At 38.6% G+C, this 20337-nt stretch overlaps 1 protein-coding gene across 8 annotated transcripts in view; it reads left to right on the top strand.

Moving 5' to 3' along the window:
• Hepacam2 (HEPACAM family member 2) overlaps positions 1-20337 on the top strand; it is a 42440-nt gene that overhangs the window by 20275 nt on the left and 1828 nt on the right. For 7 of the 8 annotated variants that reach the window (XM_031381089.1, XM_031381086.1, XM_031381088.1 and 4 more), the window contains exons 4-9: positions 3704-4000; positions 11997-12122; positions 12206-12230; positions 12317-12354; positions 13892-13965; positions 16742-16851. In XM_031381089.1, coding sequence (XP_031236949.1) covers positions 3704-4000; positions 11997-12122; positions 12206-12230; positions 12317-12354; positions 13892-13965; positions 16742-16851 — 670 coding nt within the window. Of the gene's footprint in view, positions 1-3703; positions 4001-11996; positions 12123-12205; positions 12231-12316; positions 12355-13891; positions 13966-16741; positions 16856-20337 lie in introns of those variants that run through there. The other variant, XM_031381084.1, reaches the window with a different exon arrangement.

Below are 20337 nucleotides of genomic sequence, written 5' to 3'. Positions count from 1 at the left end.
GAGACAGAGAGAGACACAGACATAAACAAAGAGAGAGGGACTGAGGGAGGAATAAGAGAAGTAGGGAAAAAAGGAGGTGGAAGAGAAGACTGGAAAACAAGGAGATGCAATTAGAGAAAGACATGATTATATGGATGTTGGGTTTCTGAGATAATTACAGATAATTTTTCATTTCTGGGCTTCTCTAGTTTGTGATTTTTTTGCAGCCAACATGCAAAATCTTTTTTATAATCTGATAAAATATTAATTTTATAAAATCTTATCAGAAATAATGTACTTAGATGCCTCAAAGTGTTAGTGTCCAGGATCTGAAAGAAATGCTTGACAGAGAGGCTGCATAGAACAATGTGAGAGTGACTCTGGGGAGCCAGACATGGTGTACATGACAGAGAGAAAAGATGATGCCAGCCATGAATACCAACAAACAAGTTAAGTAGCTAAGCCAACAGACCTGTGAGGAGAGAAGAAAGCTGCACAGAAACTCTTCTTTCAACATTGTTTTATGTAAAACTAGATATATTATTAAATTATTAACCTTACTCACCAAGCTCTAAATTAGGACTTCTAAATGTAGGGTCAACCCACTCTCCAAGACAAAAGAAATGCTACCTATGGAAATATTCAAATATGTTGTAAGATCCAAAGGGGAGTTCTGAAGACCGTCAGTGCACTCTGAAAAGCACACAGTCACTAATGTGTGAGACCCATTATACAGCAACTTGTTTCTGTGGGTGTGCTTTGTAAGCCTGGAGGCCAGTGGAAAGATGGTGATCTAGACTTAAAGACCTTAATTTTATGATGACTTTTCTGTTCTCTTTCAAACCCCTGCTACCTTGCTCTGAAATGCCTCTAAGAGTTTTAGGTTGTGTACATAAACTTAGGTCTTCTGTGCTTCCAAGCCACACATTTGTTTTCATTGCTTTCCTTGTATGGTAAGCAGTCATTGCCCCTTGGCTTGCTGTCTAGTATCTCATCGGTGCCTACAACCTGAAGGAAGAAGGCCCTTCTGCAGTACAGAGCAGAAGCAAGTCTCAGGAGCCTTTTCCCCTCAACATCCCAATTCACCCACAAAGCCTAGAACAGTATTGTGTATAAGTACACCTCAATGCTGACTGTTTTTTCTGAGCCAGTAAAAGCAATTTTCTGTCCCTGATACACTGCTCAATCCTCATCAGAGCTCAGAAAAAGAGGCCAAGCTTCCCTGTCTGTAGCCCCTTGTCACAGTGGCTTCTCCTGAGACTACATCATCATCCAAAATGAGATTGCAGTGTCACAAGCCCTAGGTCACTCACAGAATGGGCATTAGGCTTTCTCATTATCATCACCTCCCTCTAGCTCCTGATTGCTTTAAGTTTAAAGGGACAGCCAGCACTCCGCATCTATGCATTTTATGTCAGCAGATCCATCCAAAGTCAAATGGAAAATATTCAAGAATTTGTACACATACTGAGCATACATGTTTTTTAATATCATCAACTCACAGAGAATAAAGCATAAAAATACACTGCATTTGGTATCATAAGTAATCCGATGAATGTTTAAAATTTACAAGGGAACATATGTCGATGATATACAAATACTGCACCATTTCTGTAGGAGACTTGCACATCTATAGATTTGCTTATTTTGTGTGAGTCCTGGACCCAGTTGCTCAGGACACTAAGGACTAACTCAGCCATCTTCTAGGCTTTCTTTCTGATAGCAGGTTCTCACGTGTGAACAGTAATATAATGCTGTGGTGATGCTTCACATTTTCCCATGTTCTTAGAAAGAAACCATGTTCTATAGCTAAATGCAACCTATAAAGTGGCAACTCCAATTTCTGTTATGAAACTTGTCTCCACACTGGTAGATGGATCAGGAAATGATGGGACCATGGGGGACTACCCTGGGGATTAACAGAAAGAATTTTGTACCAAAGAATTTTCTTATAATTTCAAGGAATTCTGTCATAATTTCAAATGCATAAATAATTTAGACAATCAGCTACCCTATATTTTTATATTAAAAAATGAAAATGTCCAAAAAGTTATATCTCTAAAGATCAATTCATGATTGACAAAAATATATTACCTTAAAATCTAGTTCCTTCATCACATGGTTACACATTTAGAAAGTTATTGACAACTTTTACAAAGAAGATGAAAGCACTGAGTGTTTTATCCTGTTTGTAAATTCCTGGACAATGCAAATTGTTTGTCTTTCATGTACTAAATACATTATAATATTTATAATTACATTATTCTCTCCCTTTTTCCTACATCCAACCTCTCCCATGCACCTTCTTGATCTCTCTCAAATTCATGGCCTTTTTAAAAAAATGCTGTCACAAATATACACATACATTCCTAAATACACAAACACAACTTATTTTCTACTTTCAGTCTCTCAAACATTTGTTGATTAAATGGTTGTTTGACTAATTTTATAATTATGTAATGAGACAATAATTTATCATAAAAACAATACTGCTAGCCAATAATATACTGAAGTAGAAAAATTATGTAAACCTTGTCCTTTTACATGTCTCAATACAGCTGTCAAATCACTATGTGACTATGGGAAATGCATTTTAAAATAATATAATGAGAATAATAAAACTTGTCTCATAAGTTGCTTTTTTTAAAAATATTTTTTAATGTTTTAACCTTCATTTTTTTCAAAGATTTATTTATTTTATGTATGTGAGTACACCATTGCTCTCTTCAGACACACCAGAAGAGGGCATCATATCTCATTACAGATGGTTGGGAGCTACCATGTGGTTGCTGGGAATTGAACTCAGGACCTCTGGAAGAGCAGTCAGTGCTCTTCACCACTGAGCCTATGAGTTGCTTTCAAGATCAAATGTAAGCTATATGTCTGATTACATAGAGTCCCTTCCCATGACAAGTGTCTAATAAATGAAAAGTGAATATAACCATGCCCCAAATGACTTAAACTAGAGGAGGAACATTGTATCTGGGAAATATCTTTAATATTTTCCTTGTTTTCTACAAGAAGCCATAGGGATTGTCTTGGGTGTAGAAATGTAGAAAAACTGTCAAATTGCTTTTGACTTTTCAATGACTATCTGTTAATGAAACATGTGTGATTGCATATGTGTGTCTGCGTGTATGTGTGTGTATGTGCATGCATGTGTGTGTGTGTGTGTGTGTGTGTGTGTGTATTCCAAAAGGAATCTGAGGCTTATAAGGACTTTTCAATTTGTTAAAATATGAAACACCTTTATACCTATTTGCACAAATCTCTGTTCCTCTGAAATTCTCTTCAATAAATACTAACATTGACCTGGCATAGGGAAAAAAACAGGCACTTCTCAAAGTATGGTTGCTAAGAAGAACATAGTATTTATATGTTGTAAAAATATTTTTAAGTGTAATTCCTATTCCAGAAAGATGAGGTTGCCTAGCAACAGTGTGCATTTATCAGCAGGGCACTGAAAAGCTTAGCCCCACACTGATGATGCAGTACCTGTAAATCTACATACTAAGCTTTAGGCTCTAACTATTACAGATATGTTCAATCGAGTAATTCCCACCTTGGATAATCTCATCACTAATTGGTGCTTTAAAGGAGGACCTATTTGCTCAAATCTACATGAAGACTTTTAAAGAAAATAAACTGAGATCAAGCTCTTTAAACCCTGAAACTATTGTGACTGAGTGATACACGCTCTCCATCCTTTTTTGGTTTAATACAGATGGACCTTACGGACTTCAGGTTAATTCTGATAAAGGGCTGAAAGTGGGAGAAGTATTCACTGTCGACCTGGGAGAAGCCGTCCTCTTTGACTGTTCTGCTGACTCTTATCCCCCCAACACCTACTCCTGGATCCAAAGATCTGACAATACTACACACATCATCAAGCATGGGCCTCGTTTAGAAGTTGCATCTGAGAAAGTGGACCAGAAGACAGCTGACTACGTGTGCTGTGCTTACAACAACATCACTGGAAGACGCGATGAAACTCGATTCACTGTCATCATCACTTCTGTAGGTAAGTGTGCAAAAGGACGAGGTGCACTAGCATCCATTTCTCAAATGCCCGTGGATAAGAGAATACAATTGCTCTGTTGTTCAAATGGTCTTTTTCCACAGTTAACTAAGCCATGGGTTTCGAGGCTCAAAGAACGAAAGATCAAAACAAAATGGAGAGAAATTCAAATGCCAGTTGTGGGAAGCTATGAAGACAGAGTCAGTAAATTACTTCTAAATGTGCATTATTGCTTTCCTGATTTTACAAGCAGGAGTATAGAAGGAACTAGACTGATTTAAACTTAAGGGTTATATATGTACTGATATAAACTTAAGGGTTTATGTGTTCTGTTAAATTAGGTTAGAAGAATGAACACCCATGAGTTGGATCTTTATTCTCCATTTTCCCACTCGCCCCTTGGTCTTCCTTGGTTCCTCTTCCTTTTTCACCCGGCATACCTGAAATGGACAGGAGTATTTATCAGGAGCCACATCAGCTTGGAAAAAGTTTTTCATGAATCTATAAAATTCTTCATCCTCTAGAAGTTACATCTTTAAAAATGCCATGTCCCAAAAGCTTAAGAATCGCAGCTTGCTAGGGACATGTAACAGACTCCCACACCATGAGCTTTGTGTGGAGCATAGTTCTGTTGCCTGGTATGATTCCCTGTACATTTTCCCTCCTTCCCACAGAGTCGTGGAACACTGGCCATCTTACTTCAAAGCTCCACGACTGTGACACAGCTGCCTCCTAGATGCCTCTCTCAGAAGTTCTAAAAGGGGGAGATAGGTTCAAGCAAGCAGGACTAAACCATTTTCCTCCTCCCCAATGCCCATCCTGTCTGCATTCCCACGTTCTTTAAGTGAATCTCCCCATTCTCCACCAGCCTAGCAGAAAACTGCCACCTCAAACTCTTCCCTGTTCCTCACACCCTGTGCCACACTTGACCAACAAGTTCCATTTATTCTATACCTCCAGCTCCCAAATCTCCTTTCTTCTTCTGATTTCTCTTTGTTTTCCTTTTTATAATTCTTCTATTACCATCAGTATCTTTGTATATAGAAAAAAGACAAACAGGATCCAACTTGAGAAAAAAACACAGCTTGAATAGGAAAATATGATTTAGATGATTGTTGGAAAAAGAACGAGTGTGCAAAACACCATGAGTCCACTGGCTCCTTCCCAGTGCCTTGAACAGAACATATAACATAAAGAAACTCAGTACATTGTGTTCAATAAAAGAAGCAGGAGTAAAATACTTGTTTACCTGTTTATACATGTTTTTTTTTTTTAATCCTTAGACTAAACTTGCCATTTATAGTATTTAGCTGCTTGCCTTAAAACTACCTAGATAGTTTGTTTTTAAACATGCAGTTTCTCACTGGAGAGGTGGCTTAGCACTTAAGAGCATTGGCTGCTCTTCCAGAGGACCTGTTTTCAATTCTCAGTGCCCACATGGCAGCCCATAACTGTCTGTAACTTCTGTTCCAACTTTAATCTCAGCAGTTGGGAAGCAGGGATAGGGAGATCTCTGTGAGTTCTAGGCCAGCCTTGTGTACAGAGTAAGTTCTAGGACAACCAGAGCTACACAGAGAAACCCCGTCTCAAGCCCTGCTCCCCAAAATGTAGTTTCTCAAGTGGCTGAGGCAGGATGAATCCTCCGTCAATTTCAAGACCAGCACAGAGTACATAGCGTGATCTTGTCTAAAAAAATAAACAACTTGCTTGTTAAGACACCCAATATCAACTGGATCAGGAGCTCAAGCTATGGCATTTAATGGCAAATAATTCTTAGTACAAGTGTGACAACTAGTTTAAGTTTTTTCCCTCCAATTAATTTTTAATTCACAAGAAAGGTCTTAGAGAGTCACAAAGTTATCGAAGTGTACAAAGCCTACAGGTTGATGAAGAATTGTGTGTTCTCTTAGAACTCTGAGATTTAAGGTAACTGTATTTGTAAAACCAAGTATATTGGGATTCATACACTTTTGGTGAACGTTTTTATGAGGATGATAACACTACCTGGAGTATTATTGTCCAGTAGAATGTAATACAAGGAAGAAACTGTCAATATCATCACTTTCCAACATGGCAGATACTAACCTTGCTTAGCCTTTCAACAGTCCAAACATGGCTATGCAACTGAGCATGGAAGTTTTAATACTATTTCACTTGTACTCATTTGAATTTAAATCAGACATAACTATACCATTTTTAGTGTCTAGTGTATTAGAGAATAAAGCTACAAAAGTCTTATCTAAATTGTGCCTCATTGGAGTAATAAAAGGTAATATATTTTCCTTGTAGACCTTCCAAAGAATATGTGTTTAAAAAATTAAAATTAGCACTTATTAATCCATTACATTATTCCTATTGTGGGCCACATAAGGGATAGGCATTGAAAATCAAATAAGCCCTGATAAGAAACCCTGATAAAAATATAATATGCATACAACTAAAAAAACATCTTTTGTTTTATAATTTACTACATTTTTTATAGGCTCAACCAGCTTTTTACCACGTGGCAATAGAAAGGTAGTTTAAAATGAGATAAATACACATGCGCGTGTGCTTGTATGTGTGCATGCATGTATGTTTACCAAACTGTATCTGGAACTGTTTGGTGGCAATCTTGGTAGCATGTTAGATTTTTTCCTTATGTTTGTTTAAGTGAAAGTGTAGATATAACATGTAGTAATGTATCATAGTTCAGATTTCCCCACTTCTAAAACTTTCTTCATTAATACTCAGCCAGTAAGCTTTCCTAATATCAGAGGTCCCCAGTACATGACTAAGATATTATTCCAAAGACAGCTACAGTCTTCAACATCATATAATTGTCTTTAGCAAAGTCTCAAAACCTGTTTGGCCTGTCCAAAAGCTGGCATTTGTTATTGTTGTAAATAAGGAGAACAGGTGCTCCGTTTCCAGAGTGATCCAGGGTTGTCAACATTAGTGGCCTCACTGTGGTTTTACAAAGCTGGTTTCCAGCCCTCAGTCTTCACAGAGCCTTGACTCCAGCAACAGTAAAAAGAGGAAGAAACTCAGTAGTGCCGATGTGATGGGTAGTGTTTAATGTTTCTGTTTCAAAATGAATGAATTTCTTCAACACAGATTAATCACACATGAACTGACATGTGGCCATTGCTTACAAGGTCAGCTGAACACTTATGGAAAAGTCACTCTGATAAACAAGCTGAATTAAGACTTGTAGGGAATTTAAAATCATTTCTGAGAATGGGATATTTGCCTTTAAGATGTTTTTAGAACCAAATTGAAGTTTCATGTCTCCAGAGGCAAGTTGCAAGAAATAAACGAATCTCTTATTTTTAGTGAGGCAAAACTCCGTACCTGCTTTAAAGCCTCCGCAGTAAGATGTCGAGGGCAAAGGGAAAGGGAATCCAAGATGACTCCGGGGTCACAGACATGCAATGAAAACAACAAGGCCAGGAAATAATCAAAAGTTTTATTGGAACCTTTCAGTTAGGGAGAGGAAGGCTGGAGAATGGGACAATTAGCTCTCTGTCTTCAGCCTGAGGAAGCGAGACAGATGGAGACTTCCACCTCTGTCGCCTGTGATTCAGAGCTAGTCTGAGATATTTTTAATTGACCTTTCTGTAGCTCAGTGGAGATATCTAAAGAAAACAGAGGCAATTGGCAGAGTTACACAGCAAATGCATGACAAAATAACATCTGAATTCAAATCCTTTCTTTTTAACAGTCTTAAAAATTCTGTTCTTTTTAGGTCACTAAGCTATTGATGTGACTATTGTCCTTTTAATCAATACATATAGAATTGTGCATATAAAGCAGTGTATATGCATTGTCTCTCATAGTAGGGATTTAGGTTCAGTTGATACTTTAAAATATGGATATGTATTTAGAGACATTTTCTTAAAATAATTTTCTCAACTAATTTAGTTGATGCAGATATTTTGCCCACAAAATGGACTATTCCATACTAATGAGAAGCAGTGAAACATATATAGCTAAAAGTAATGTCTATTTGTTTCAAGGACATAATAGCCACTAAAATAATAAATTGGCAGTTATATTAAAAAGTAATGATTTTATTACCTTAATTAAGAACATTTTGAGTACTGATATCCATATTTTAAAGTATTAAGTAAACCTAGGTTGCTACTATGGGATGCTTTATGTGTGTGTGTGTGTGTGTGTGTGAGAGAGAGAGAGAGAGAGAGAGAGAGAGAGAGAGAGAGAGAGAGAGAGAGAGAGAATATTTTTGGAAATGTTGCCATCTGCTTGGAATTTAAAGGCTTGTATATGAAGACATTCAAAGTGTATAATCACAAGTTCCTAAGGACATGTGGACATGTTTTAGGTTTACATGTAATGTGGATCAATCAATCATTTCAAAATTACAATCTAAAACTTTTAATTACTAAAATGTAGGAAAAGATGCAAAATAGGGAGAGAAATTGATTACGTTCCCCCACTTAGCTACAAATTTCTCAACTCTGGGTCAGTGAAGACACCAACTGAGATACAACTTTGATGTCTGAACCCTGCGACCTTTGCTGAGAGCTACGTGACAACCTACCATGGGCTAACTGTGTCTGTCAAGTGGGGCCATGAGGAGTGTGCAAGTAACACAGTACTGACTGCGGCATCTTCATTTCCATGGGGACCTGAGGCAGCTGCCATAATTAGTGAACAGATTGGATGGAAGAGTTCTCGGGATTCCATTCTCATCTCTGAATAGACACATTGCCTATATAGCATATGGCTGTCCTGTTCAGGGTTCAGCCTCCAACAGCAGGGTAGTGATACCATGGATACCACACCTCTTGCCCATATTTGCACTTAACATGTTATTCCATTTTATTTGTTTGCTTAAGGAGGAGGCAAATACCATTTGCACTCTGGCTTTGGTAAACGAACCCATTGTGTTTAAATAGTGGGGAGGATGGCATGCTGTTTATAAAGGAATAGCATAAACTCTGAAAGAAGAAAGAGGGGTGCTTTTCCAAATGCCCAGACCTGCATTACAGGTCCCAATATATTCTCTGAGCAATAAGACCAGAATTCCACTACTCTCCTATTTTCAAGTCAGAGTTCTAGAAACTCAGCTATCAAAAAACACGCTTGCCAAGAGCTGAGACTATAGCAACAGCAGCTTTTGGCATTCATTCTAGACAAAGCAACAGGGACAAGATCAGGGAATGGTGCACTAGATGAGGGGACCAAGAAAAATCATTTATCTTCAGAAAAGGACCACATGCATCCTCACTCTCCATGGAGATAACACTGGCTTTCAGTACAGCCAGGGTTTTGACTGACAGGGATTGATCACTGCAAGGTGGGTAATTGTTGCAGACAAATAGAAGCCAGTGGGAGGAAGTGAGAGGATGATAAAGAAGGAGTCAAAGGCTAGAAGAAAGGATGAGGAACGGGAAGGTTGCGACCTCTGTGGAGAGAATCTAAAAATTTGATTACTTAAGTACTTGTCCAAGTGGAGAAAAGTTAAAAATGAAGGATAGGAGAAAGTGTCTCATGTATCTGAGAGTAAGTCTGCCAGCAACCTTATGTTAAACTTGTTGCCAAGTTTAAGAACCATAGACATAGTATCAGGCAATGATGGATGCCAGAGTGAAACCGCCATAGGAAAGAGAAGCACTCTGACACACACACACATCATCGGCATATTTTTAATTTTAAGGAAATTTTTTTTTTAAGAAACACCCAAGACTAAACTAAAATGTTTTTCTGCATAATAAAATAAATTAGCACCTGATTATTTTTAAATGTTCTGAACTTTAGCATGATGCCCATTGTGAGGTGCAAGAGTTGAGGGATCTGAAGTTTGATGTTAAGACTTGGAATTTTCTGGTGCTGAAGAGATGGCTTAGCTGTTAAGAACACTTGCTGTTTTTCCGGAGGACCCAAATTCAGATCAGATAGCTCACAACTGCCTGTAGTTCTTACTTCAGGGGATTTGATCCCCTTTACTGACCTCCATGGACCAGAAGTGGAGAAATGAAATATATACGTACAAACACACACACACATGCACGCGTACACACACACACACACACACACACACACACACACACACACACACACACACACCTACACACATAAAAATTATAATTTGTAATTGGAATTTTCCAAGAGTCCATGCCAAAAGAAAGAAAAGGTTAGGACCTTAGTACCAACCAGAGGGAGAACATGTCTCCTGGAAAGAGATTGTTCCTTACAACATAATACTTTTTGACTTTGGCGAGTTCTTGTCTCTGTAGTCAACCAATGGTGACATTCAGATATAATGTGGCAAAAATAGACTTCAGGTAAATGTTTGATTAAGATCCAGTTCAGCAGAAAAAAATGTTTGCATCACTGATGAACAATCAGGTATTTATATGGGCATTGGTGGATTGTTAATAGAATCACAGTGGCCCCAAAATGGCACAGAATTTTTCGTAATAAAAAACATCCTTGCTCACAACCTAAAGAGGATATGAGAAGAGCAGTGTCTGGTCAAAAGAGAGGGGATAGCATAGGTCCCATAACCTGTCTACTACCTTTTGCTACATACAAGCTATGCTACAGCAGCAAAAGATAAGACATTTGTAAATGATAACATTCTACAGGGGAAAACTGAGAAGTTTTAGATAGCCCTGTATTGAGAAAATGAGGACTTATTTTAATTCCTGGAGGCACTAGCAGAACCTTTATGGAGGAAGAGGATGCTAGTTAGGCATTTCTTGAAGAACCAAGTAGCCACTATGTTACTGACCACACACAGATTCTATGTCTGAAATGGAAGTGGCATTACAGTTTTTGAATTATGATTTCAGAGCACAACAGTCTGAGCAGAGAGGCGATTGCCACGACTCATTTGCACATTGATATCAGAGCTGCATGTTAAAGATTACAACTACTTCCTTCTATGTTAATATATGACGAAGCATATCATAGTCCAGGCTGGTATTAACATAACCATAGTCAACACATTGTATGAACAACATTGGAAGGAGGCATAATGAAATATTAAAACCCTGGGATTATCCCCACCCCAATAACCTAAATGAATTTGTAAGCCTCAACTTCCTCATCTAGAAGAGATAATAATATAATTGCTTTCTAATAAGATTGACAAGTCAATTTAGCAGTTACTATGGGCCATGCACCCCTAGCACAGAGTTTGGTATACTGTAAGCACTCAGCATACGTATTACAGCTATTAACACCATACATAATATAATTCTAGTAATAAAAGGAACATTCAACAAAATAAAGTGACTTTTAGTTGCAAGGTGGGATTTTACATTGTCTTGCATCTGTGTTTGTGTGTGTGTATGTGTGTGTGTGTGTGTGTGTGTGTGTGTGTGTGTAGATGCTCATGTTTCACAATCCACATGTGGAAGTCAGAAAATAATTTCCAGAAGACAAGTTTTTCCTTCCACAGTGGGTCCTAATATGAAACTTGGGTAAGTCTTCAAGTTTGGTAGGCTTGACTTTAAATATTTTATTGAGATTTGCATGCACATGCTATTTGGGATATTGGCATTTCTTGATTGGTTAAAAAAAAGTAGTAAGACGAATTTGGGATAAGTTCTCTTCCTCTCATATCCTTAAATACATACCATTATGTCCCTGAAAGGGTCACACACTTGAATCTTGCTAAAACAGCGAGACGGGAGGACGAGAGCATCCTGATGGTGTAGGGACAAAGCTGAAACATTTACGGGAAAGTGATAGACACCAGGAGGAAGAGAAGGGCAAGATCAGTTTCCTATGGCTATAGCTAGTCCATTATGTCAGTATTTCCCAGGTAGCCAACCCACATCTCCAATCACAAATATCCCCAGGAAGCTTGGGGTTTAAGTTTTAAGTCAATTTATCCCACCCATTGGAGGATGAAGGAAGGAAAAGGAGAGGGAGAGGAAAAGACAATGGTGTCTAATTAAGTAGAGAGTAGCCATAAACAATTCAGATTATTTAGTAATTTATTGCTTTTTTTTTTTTTTTTTTTTTTTTTTTTTTTTTTTTTTAGGGCTGGAGAAGCTTGCGCAAAGGGGAAAATCACTGTCCCCATTAGCCAGTATAACTGGAATATCACTGTTTTTGATTATATCCATGTTTCTTCTTTTTCTGTGGAAAAAATATCAACCTTACAAAGGTAGGTTAAAAGTAGAAAAAAAATACATTTTAGAAACAATCTAAAAAATGTTTACTGAGTTTTCCCCTTTCTTTTACCTTTAGCTATAAGACAGAAGCTAGAAGGCAGGTAATGTATATGTTTCTATGAAAATAACTTTTCGAAATTTCCCCTCAATTCTAACCCTTGATTAATGTGTCTGTTTTTCTTTTCAGACCAGAGTCAGAATACAGAAAAGCTCAAACATTTTCAGGTAATGGTCAGGCTGGAGAGGAATGCTGTCCGTAGTGGTGTATATTAGTTGTCAGTGTTTTCTGCTGATATTTACAGATATCATCAGCAATATAATGGAATTAACTAAAGCTGATATTAGCACAACCACAATCCCTACATTGCTCAGTGTCTTCCCTTTACAAAATGTTGCCTCTGTGGTGGTTTTATGTACACCACACAGGTCTGTAAGATAAGCTAGGGAAGGTCTCTGTACTCAATTTTCAGACAAGATCAGAGAGATGAAGCTATTGAGTTCTGCTCCATTCTCACTCATTAGCCCTCTTATCACTGGTCTGTAAGAGCAAAGGGAGATTTTTGTAGCTTCTGGAGGACACACAGTGCTGGCAGCCCCATCCTAAGGAGAGGAAGAAATGGAGGTATGATCAGGCTGGGCTGCTCCTTTGTCCCCAGCTGACCCTCAACCTTCATTGTTGACTCTATACTGAGCTGTTCTTAGTTAACAATGGAGCTTGTGCTTGGATGGTTGTGTCGTGGAGAGCCAGGTTTCGGTTCTCTATATCTGACATATACTATACCCTTGGAAGATTATTTTCCCTGGCCTTAAATTCCTTATTTATTTAACAGAGATAAAAACTTCCTCCTGGGGCTGCTATGAGAAGTAAAATAAGATGATATGAAGAGCCTAATGTGACTCTTAATGAAAAGAAAAAAAGTTCATCCTCTTAACTAATCCTTGCTTGCTTACAATAATTGGGTGTCACAGAGGGGAAGGGTCCCAAGCCCACCTGGCTCCTCTCAACCACCTCCCTCCTCTTCATTTCCAAGATAAAGGCTGAGTGATATGCCTACTGTGCTGCAACTGTTCAGAATAGCCATTGGAAATACTCACTTTTTTTTATTAGATATTTTCTTTATTTACATTTCAAATTTTATCCCCTTTCCTCATTTTCCCTGCAAGCCCCCATTCCATTCCTCTTCCCCCTGCTCACTAACCCACCCATGGTTAAGAGTATGGGCTGCTCTTCCAGAGGTCCTGAGTTCAATTCCCAGCAACCACCTGGTGGCTCACAACCATCTGTAATGAGTTCTGACGCCCTCTTCTGGCATGCAGGTGTACATGCAGATAGAGCACTCATACTCTTTTTCTTATGGTCCCTGTTCGATCTATTGAAGCTCAGTAGATATTATGGGTGGATCAAAGGTTGCTGTGACCTCCAGGCTAAGGCCTTAGTGTTCTTGAATCCCCATTCTTGTCCACATATGTTCATTTGAGCATGTAATACCATATCCCCACAGGAGACTTTAGGGATAATTGGTCAAATTCCGTTTAATTTTTTTCTCTTATGAAGGACTTATTCCCCAAGGCATTCAATGCCAATACGACCATACAGGACTAGGATCTATTAAAATGGTTTCACGCAAATACCACTTAAAGAAGCAGACAATAAAGAAAAGTTCTTTGGATATTCCCAAGGAAACAAAAATAAATGCATGAAAATTTGAGTATGGGAGGAAAGCTTTGCTTCTGTAAGTTGTTGTCATTTCTTTTCTTTCAGGCCATGAAGATGCTCTGGGCGACTTTGGGATCTATGAGTTTGTGGCTTTTCCGGATGCGGCTGGTGTTCCCAGGGTTGGTTTTCCTAGTGGCTGATTAAACAGAGGTGTAAGCAGCATTCATTTAAGAAGCAGGGCAGTGATTTCCAATGGCTTCGCTCGCCCTTGCTGCATTCCACACTATTGATTCACTGGACAGTGAGATTTGTGGAGCTAAGGCATTTTTCTCGTTTTTCTTCTCTTATAGAGATAGTAAAGCTGTCAGAAATAAGGATAAGCACTCTTTTCCTGGTATACTCAATGAATAGAGAATTAGCTAGGTTGAATATAGAGAGAAAAGAAGGGTGGAGGACCTGGATTCCCTGGCTTAAGTCATCTAGGATGCCTAGGTAACATCGGCTTTGCAGAACTCATTCTACCCCTCAGCTCCCTCCCTTTTGTCTCATAACCTCAATAGCTTTTCAGAGACATTCGAAGCTACTTGCTTGTCATAAGGGAGTTATCATGTAATACAAACCTAGTAATACACAGGTATACTTTTTTTATTAGCCTAAAGGTGCAATCCTTTAAAAAGGCAGGGGCTTTTATAGTTGAAACCATTTGTATTCAGTCAGTCTCATCAAAAAATTGTATATAATCAGTTTCAAGCAGAATGTGCCCCTGAACTTAGTCCATGAGCACTCATAGATGTGTAAAGGACTGTTTTTTTCCTCTGTCTCCTCATTCCTCTGTAATAGTCCACTTATGGATGGAACCAGAAATGGATTGCTTGCTTCTGGCTTCTTCTTTCTCACATTTTTTAAAAGAGAACTATTTGCCACTTGGAAATAGCCCCTTTGTTCTAAGCATTCTATCACCCTGTGTGCTTCATCCAGTGAGTTTCCTGGCTACAGACTTTATTTCAGAAATATCCTGTGAGTAATGGAGAGGTGTTGATTGGATTTTACCCTCCCAAGGGTGAGTAAGTAGCTCCCATGCTGCCTTAGACGAAGAGGAGATGCACTTGACAATGACGTGTCAGTGCCCTCTCTGATCTTAGACATGACGGTGTCACTCTACACCTCCAGAACCAAAAAAGACAAAATAAATATGTGATTGATCCATTAGCTGATCCATTTCATAGTGCTGCGACAAATCCCTTCTAAGGTGTAGCTTCAAAGCTTACAGAAGGAGACCAAAGAGGTAAACAGACATACTGAGCTTTGAATAATAGAATTTCTCTACTTAAAAAAAACTTCACACATATATTCCTAATGGAATCATTATAAAAGAGTGAATGGTTACTAATACTAAGAATGGGGTATTGATTTACACAGGCTGGAGCTCTAATTGAAGCTCTCTACTGACCCCAACTACTTTAGTGTCTGAGGACTTGAAGCAAATAAGCATGCCCTTGAGTTGCATCTCAGAAGCATTGCTTGACTCTGTAACACATAGCATAACTTGATTTGGGACTGTGCTCATTCTTGAATCAGAAATGTGTGAGAATTCTTATGACCTCCTTAACTGACCATGTCAGGTGCTTTGGGGATGAGGTGAGAAACCAGAATGAGCAGCCAAAGGAGGAGAATGAGGTCAGGGATATGTGGCGAAGAAGCTGAGTGGGAAGAAGCCAGGATGCCATTTACATGTAAAGATGGACAGCCTAAGGCAAGGAACCTAAGAAGAAAAGAACTACTAATAAAAGAAAAAATCTCAAAAGTGTCCTTAAGAGGGGAAATAAGTTTAAATACTAATTTATATGCATCTTAAAATCAAAACAATCTCTTTGGTTATTGTAGTACATATAAGATGGATCTCTCTCCCTTTACCTGTTGTTATCCATTTAGCACTTCCTCCAGGAGTTGGACAGAGGACAAATGCATAACATTAACCAATTTGCTGCCATTCAATATTAGATCATATATGTTAGTATATATCTACCATAGCCCCCGTCCACCTTCATGCCAAGGAAAATGAAGATTCAGTCTCAATTATAAATTCTATGTAACTCTCAACCCAAAATGACTGGAGAAGTGATGGCTTGTAGCCATTATGCTTCCCTTGAGAACTTTAGTAAGAAGAATGAAAATGGTTTCCAAAACCACGTAGCACTCAGGCATCCCAATGCAGAAAGCATTGCTCGGTGTTACCCCCTGCGCTGCAGGAGGTGCTGTGTAGACAGGAAGGACTGCAGGTAGATAGAAGAGTGGTTAAAAGAGAGGCAGGTAGGAAGGAAGACCAGATAAACAATGAACGGGAAGGCAGTGTTTGCAAAAAGAGATAAATTACAAACTATGAGAAATGTGAGGAAAGTACAGGAAACGCAGGTTTCAACAAAGCATGTGATGGTTTTTACCAGATAACCACACTCCATCCTTTCCTTGTTCAGCTAAGCCAGTAGTCCCCAGAGCCATCCCCACAGGAAGACCAAAGCACCACCCTTTGCCCTTTTACTCTCTTGAAATATGATGAGGACTCTTGGCTTCACATTATCCTTTCAGAGAAGCCATCCTGGCTTGTGTAATTGTCAAAAAGTGTCCAAAAAGAGCAGTTAAGATACAATGTTTTATATATGCTTTCTGGTTCTAAACAATGGTTGGTTGTTGTTGTTTTGCTTTAATTTCTCCTTCTGCTACTTTTCTCCCTATTGTTTTTATGCCCAATAGTTTCCATATTTCTTCTTAAATGTTGAAATAAGTGGTCGGTTTGTCAAGCTATTCCTGGGATAACATAACGTGAGTGCAGGAAGCTAGCAAGGAGGAAGTAGTGCTCCAGAGATGGAGTGCATCTGTTCTCCATCTCTCACACGACTGGGTGTTTCCGGCTAATCTAGAACTAAGTTTTGCCTTTTAATGTGCTGTGTTTTCTAGATGTCGAGTAGGTCTGCCCCTCTCTCTGATGGTGTAACAGGGCAAGATTTTCACGGAACAATTTATGAAGTCATTCAGCATATCCCTGCACAACAGCAAGACAATGCAGAGTAAGTATGAGTCTGTGTTTGTTGGGTGCAATGGAGGCTCTCAGAGGCCAGTGGCTGCAATTCTGAAAGCTCAAAAAACATGAAAAGAGGAAGTTTTATAGTTTCAAAACATGTGAAATTCTTCAAGATGCATTCTCATGTGAAACTAGTTTTGAAAAATGAAACAGGCAAGTGTAGAAATACCATGTAGAGCCATGCACATGGGAAAGTAGACAAGAGGCAGAATTCTGGAATGACCTGTCTGCTGCGTATGTTTCTCCTTATCAATGTGTCTCTAAGGAATCCACATCAGGGTGTGAAAGGCCCAATCAGGTCAGTGCTCAAACAGCCTTAATTATCCTGACGACCTTCCAGTGACCATAGCAACTTTATAGCCACAATGCTCTGTCACTAATTATAAGGCCAGTCAAGAAGGCTACCAGGGGAGAATGGCCCAGTCAGCCTCAAAGGCCCAACATGTTTCCATTCAAGGCTATTTCCAGCTGCTTAAGACTGGTCCCTCTGAGGACAAAACCTGTGTTGAGGCCAAAGGCAGCAAACCATTTACCCAGTTAAGCTCAAGGCTCTTACTAGATCTGTCTCTTCTTTGCCATGGAAAAGCTAAGCCCTCAGTCTCAAAATAATGAAATCAAGTTCTGTTTTCCTGTATGTTAGCTGCCTGCAGGCCTAACTGCCATAATCCCCTCCCACTCCTCCTTTAACTGTCATTTGTTGACTTTGAAAAGAACATCAATAACCACTTCCCTTCGGGCAAATGGAGCAGCTCCAACAAAGTAATTCCTGCTCATTTCTGGGCAAACATTGAAAATAACTGCTCGGAGGACTTCAGGAGCACACTGAAGATCATGTAATGGAGAAAACCCACACCCAGGGACAATGCAGTGGTTTTAGGGCTCAGTATGTGACAAGAAATGCCAGAGAGCTTCTTCAGAGAAAATACCCTCAAAGTCAGGAAGAGAAAGACAATTCATAGTGGAACCAAGAATTTCTGGTTTGAAATTTTAAAAACATTTTGGTTTGAAGCAATATATTAAAAGGATTACATACAGTACAAGAAGGAGACACAACATGATTTTCGAAAAAGAAGAGATTAAAGGAACAGCTGGCCTCTACTTCCTGGAGCAGGAAGTGGGGGAGTGTTTCTGTCTTTATTTTTTTTCCTCTCTTCTTCTTTGATTGATACATATTGGTTGTGCATAGTTATGGGATACAGAGTAATATCCTGACCCAGGTATACGTTGCACAATCTATCACTATTTCTAAGACTGTGTCTGCTGTGTAAGATTGAATCCAGTAATAAATAAATAAATAAATAAATAAATAAATGGAAGAATTATTCTAGAGCTGGGGAAAGGGTTCAAATTTTAAAGTGCTTGCCAAGAAAGATGAGAACCTGAGTTTGGAATCCCAGAACCCACATAAAAAGCACCATAAAGCAGCAAATACCAGGAATCTTGGCCCTGGGAACCAGAGTGCTCCAGTCTAGCAAGCTCCCGGTTCAGGAGGGAGCAACAAACAAACAAACAAACGAGGTGAAAAGCAGTTGAGGAAGATGCCTGGTGATGAGCTTTACACACACACACACACACACACACACACTCACCCACTTGTGCATGTGCGCATATGTATGCACATATAACAATTTTTACGATAATTTTTGAAATTTCTATTTAAATTCAGTTGTTTTTCCATATATCCCTTGTTCTAAATGTTCTAAATGTCGACTTCTACTGCTAGAATGGTCACCATCCAATGAAGACTCAAGGTTTGTCTTCTAAGAAAGGCTCCTAAGACAGAAGTAAATCTAAAGTTGTGAATATAACATGTGCCACTTCAGAACGCAGAATAAAGTAAAAGAGTTTATTTTCATCCCCCAAAACCAAACTTCTTTTTTTAAAAAAAAAAAGTTTTAAAAATCATTCTTTGTCTATAGATGTCTGTCTGAAATGAACAAAATCTTTTAAAAATCTTTGGCCCAATAAAAGTGTATTTCAGGAACAATTCCTGAAGGTTAAAAACAAAGTAGAAATGGTTTCCCAAGCGAAGAACTATTTGTAAATTGCCACTGAGGACATGAGGCTGGAACAGGCAGTCACTCTGGAAGGTTAGTTACTTCTCAGTCCAATCCTACTGCTCACCCTCCACCCTGTCCCCCCACCGCAGGCCTCCAGACCTGCTCACAGATCCCCTCACAGTCTCTGGTCTTCCAGAGACCTGCTCGTCTATTTGGTTCTCTGTGTGTCTTCCAGTGGCTTCCTCTCCCCTTAACCTTTGAGTTTGCCTTCTTTTCAGACATAACACTATTTCCCTCTTTTTACACCTTCTTTTTAAAAGATGTGGTAGTAAATAGCACCTCTACTACACCAAATAATACATTATTCCTTTTCCATCACCCTTTAAACTCATACAATCAGAAAGCCAACAGTTCAAAAATTTTGTTTTGAACACAGATTTATTCTACCTATTCTATTTTTTTTAAAAAAAATTTAAATAGAATAGTTTGTGTCTTTTCATCAAAAAAATTGTTTTGTACTTATTTACATAAATCCACAACTATTTCTAGGGTCTTTGCTGTCTCCTGGTGAGAAGGATTCAATAAATGCTCAAGCTTGTAAGGATTTCACAATTTTGTAGACTCCATTTTGCCTAACAGAAACCTTTCATAAAAATGCACATTCTTTCAAGAATAAATGTTGGCTGTAGATGAGATGACTTTTGTTTTCTTGTTGCTTATGATTTTCTCTATTGCTATGTCCTATTAAATTGGAAGATTAATTTCATGAATAGTGAGCAATATAGGAGGTTGTTGGCTATGCCAGGTCCCCTGTTCCCAAAGTGATTGAGCTAGCTCCAAGGGAAGAATTCTGACTTACTACTTTCTCTCACCTTTATTGAGAGTCTTTTCTAAAGTAAGAACTCTGGCTAAGTAATTGTATTCTTGATCCTTAAACAGTTTTTTTTTTTATTGAGTACATGTGACTGTTAGAAACTTGAATTCCTGTTTAATAAATCAGTAAATTGGTCTGTGTTTATAAACTAGTACTCAGCTCAGTGATTTGTTTGTTGAACATAGAGTCATTTACTGAAACACTGTTTATTGATACTGTTATATGATCTTGGCTTAGTTTTTTTGAATCCACTGTTGGTTGTTAGTATATTTTTAGGATTTTTGTCCAATATTTTGCACAATATATTTTGATTGGAGTTTTCCAACTTCTTCTAGATTCTTTCTACCTCCCTACACACCCAACCCCATGTTCTTTCTCTTTCTGAAAAAAAAAATCAAAAAAGGACAAAATAAGAAAAAAAAGTTGGAAAAATCAATAAGACCAAATAAATAAATAAATAGAGTACCAAAGCAAAACAAAAAGAAAAAAGAAAGAAAGAAAAGAAAGAAGGAAGGGAGGGAGGGAGGGAGGGAAGGAGAGGAGGAAAGGGGAGGGAGGGAGGGAGGAAGGGAAGGAGGGGGAGAGAGAAGGGGAGAGA

This window comes from Mastomys coucha, unplaced genomic scaffold (genome assembly GCF_008632895.1).
Source record: "Mastomys coucha isolate ucsf_1 unplaced genomic scaffold, UCSF_Mcou_1 pScaffold20, whole genome shotgun sequence".
Lineage (NCBI taxonomy): Eukaryota > Metazoa > Chordata > Mammalia > Rodentia > Muridae > Mastomys > Mastomys coucha.
Note: the sequence above shows the minus strand (reverse complement) of the source record. Positions and strands in the feature narration are given on the sequence as shown.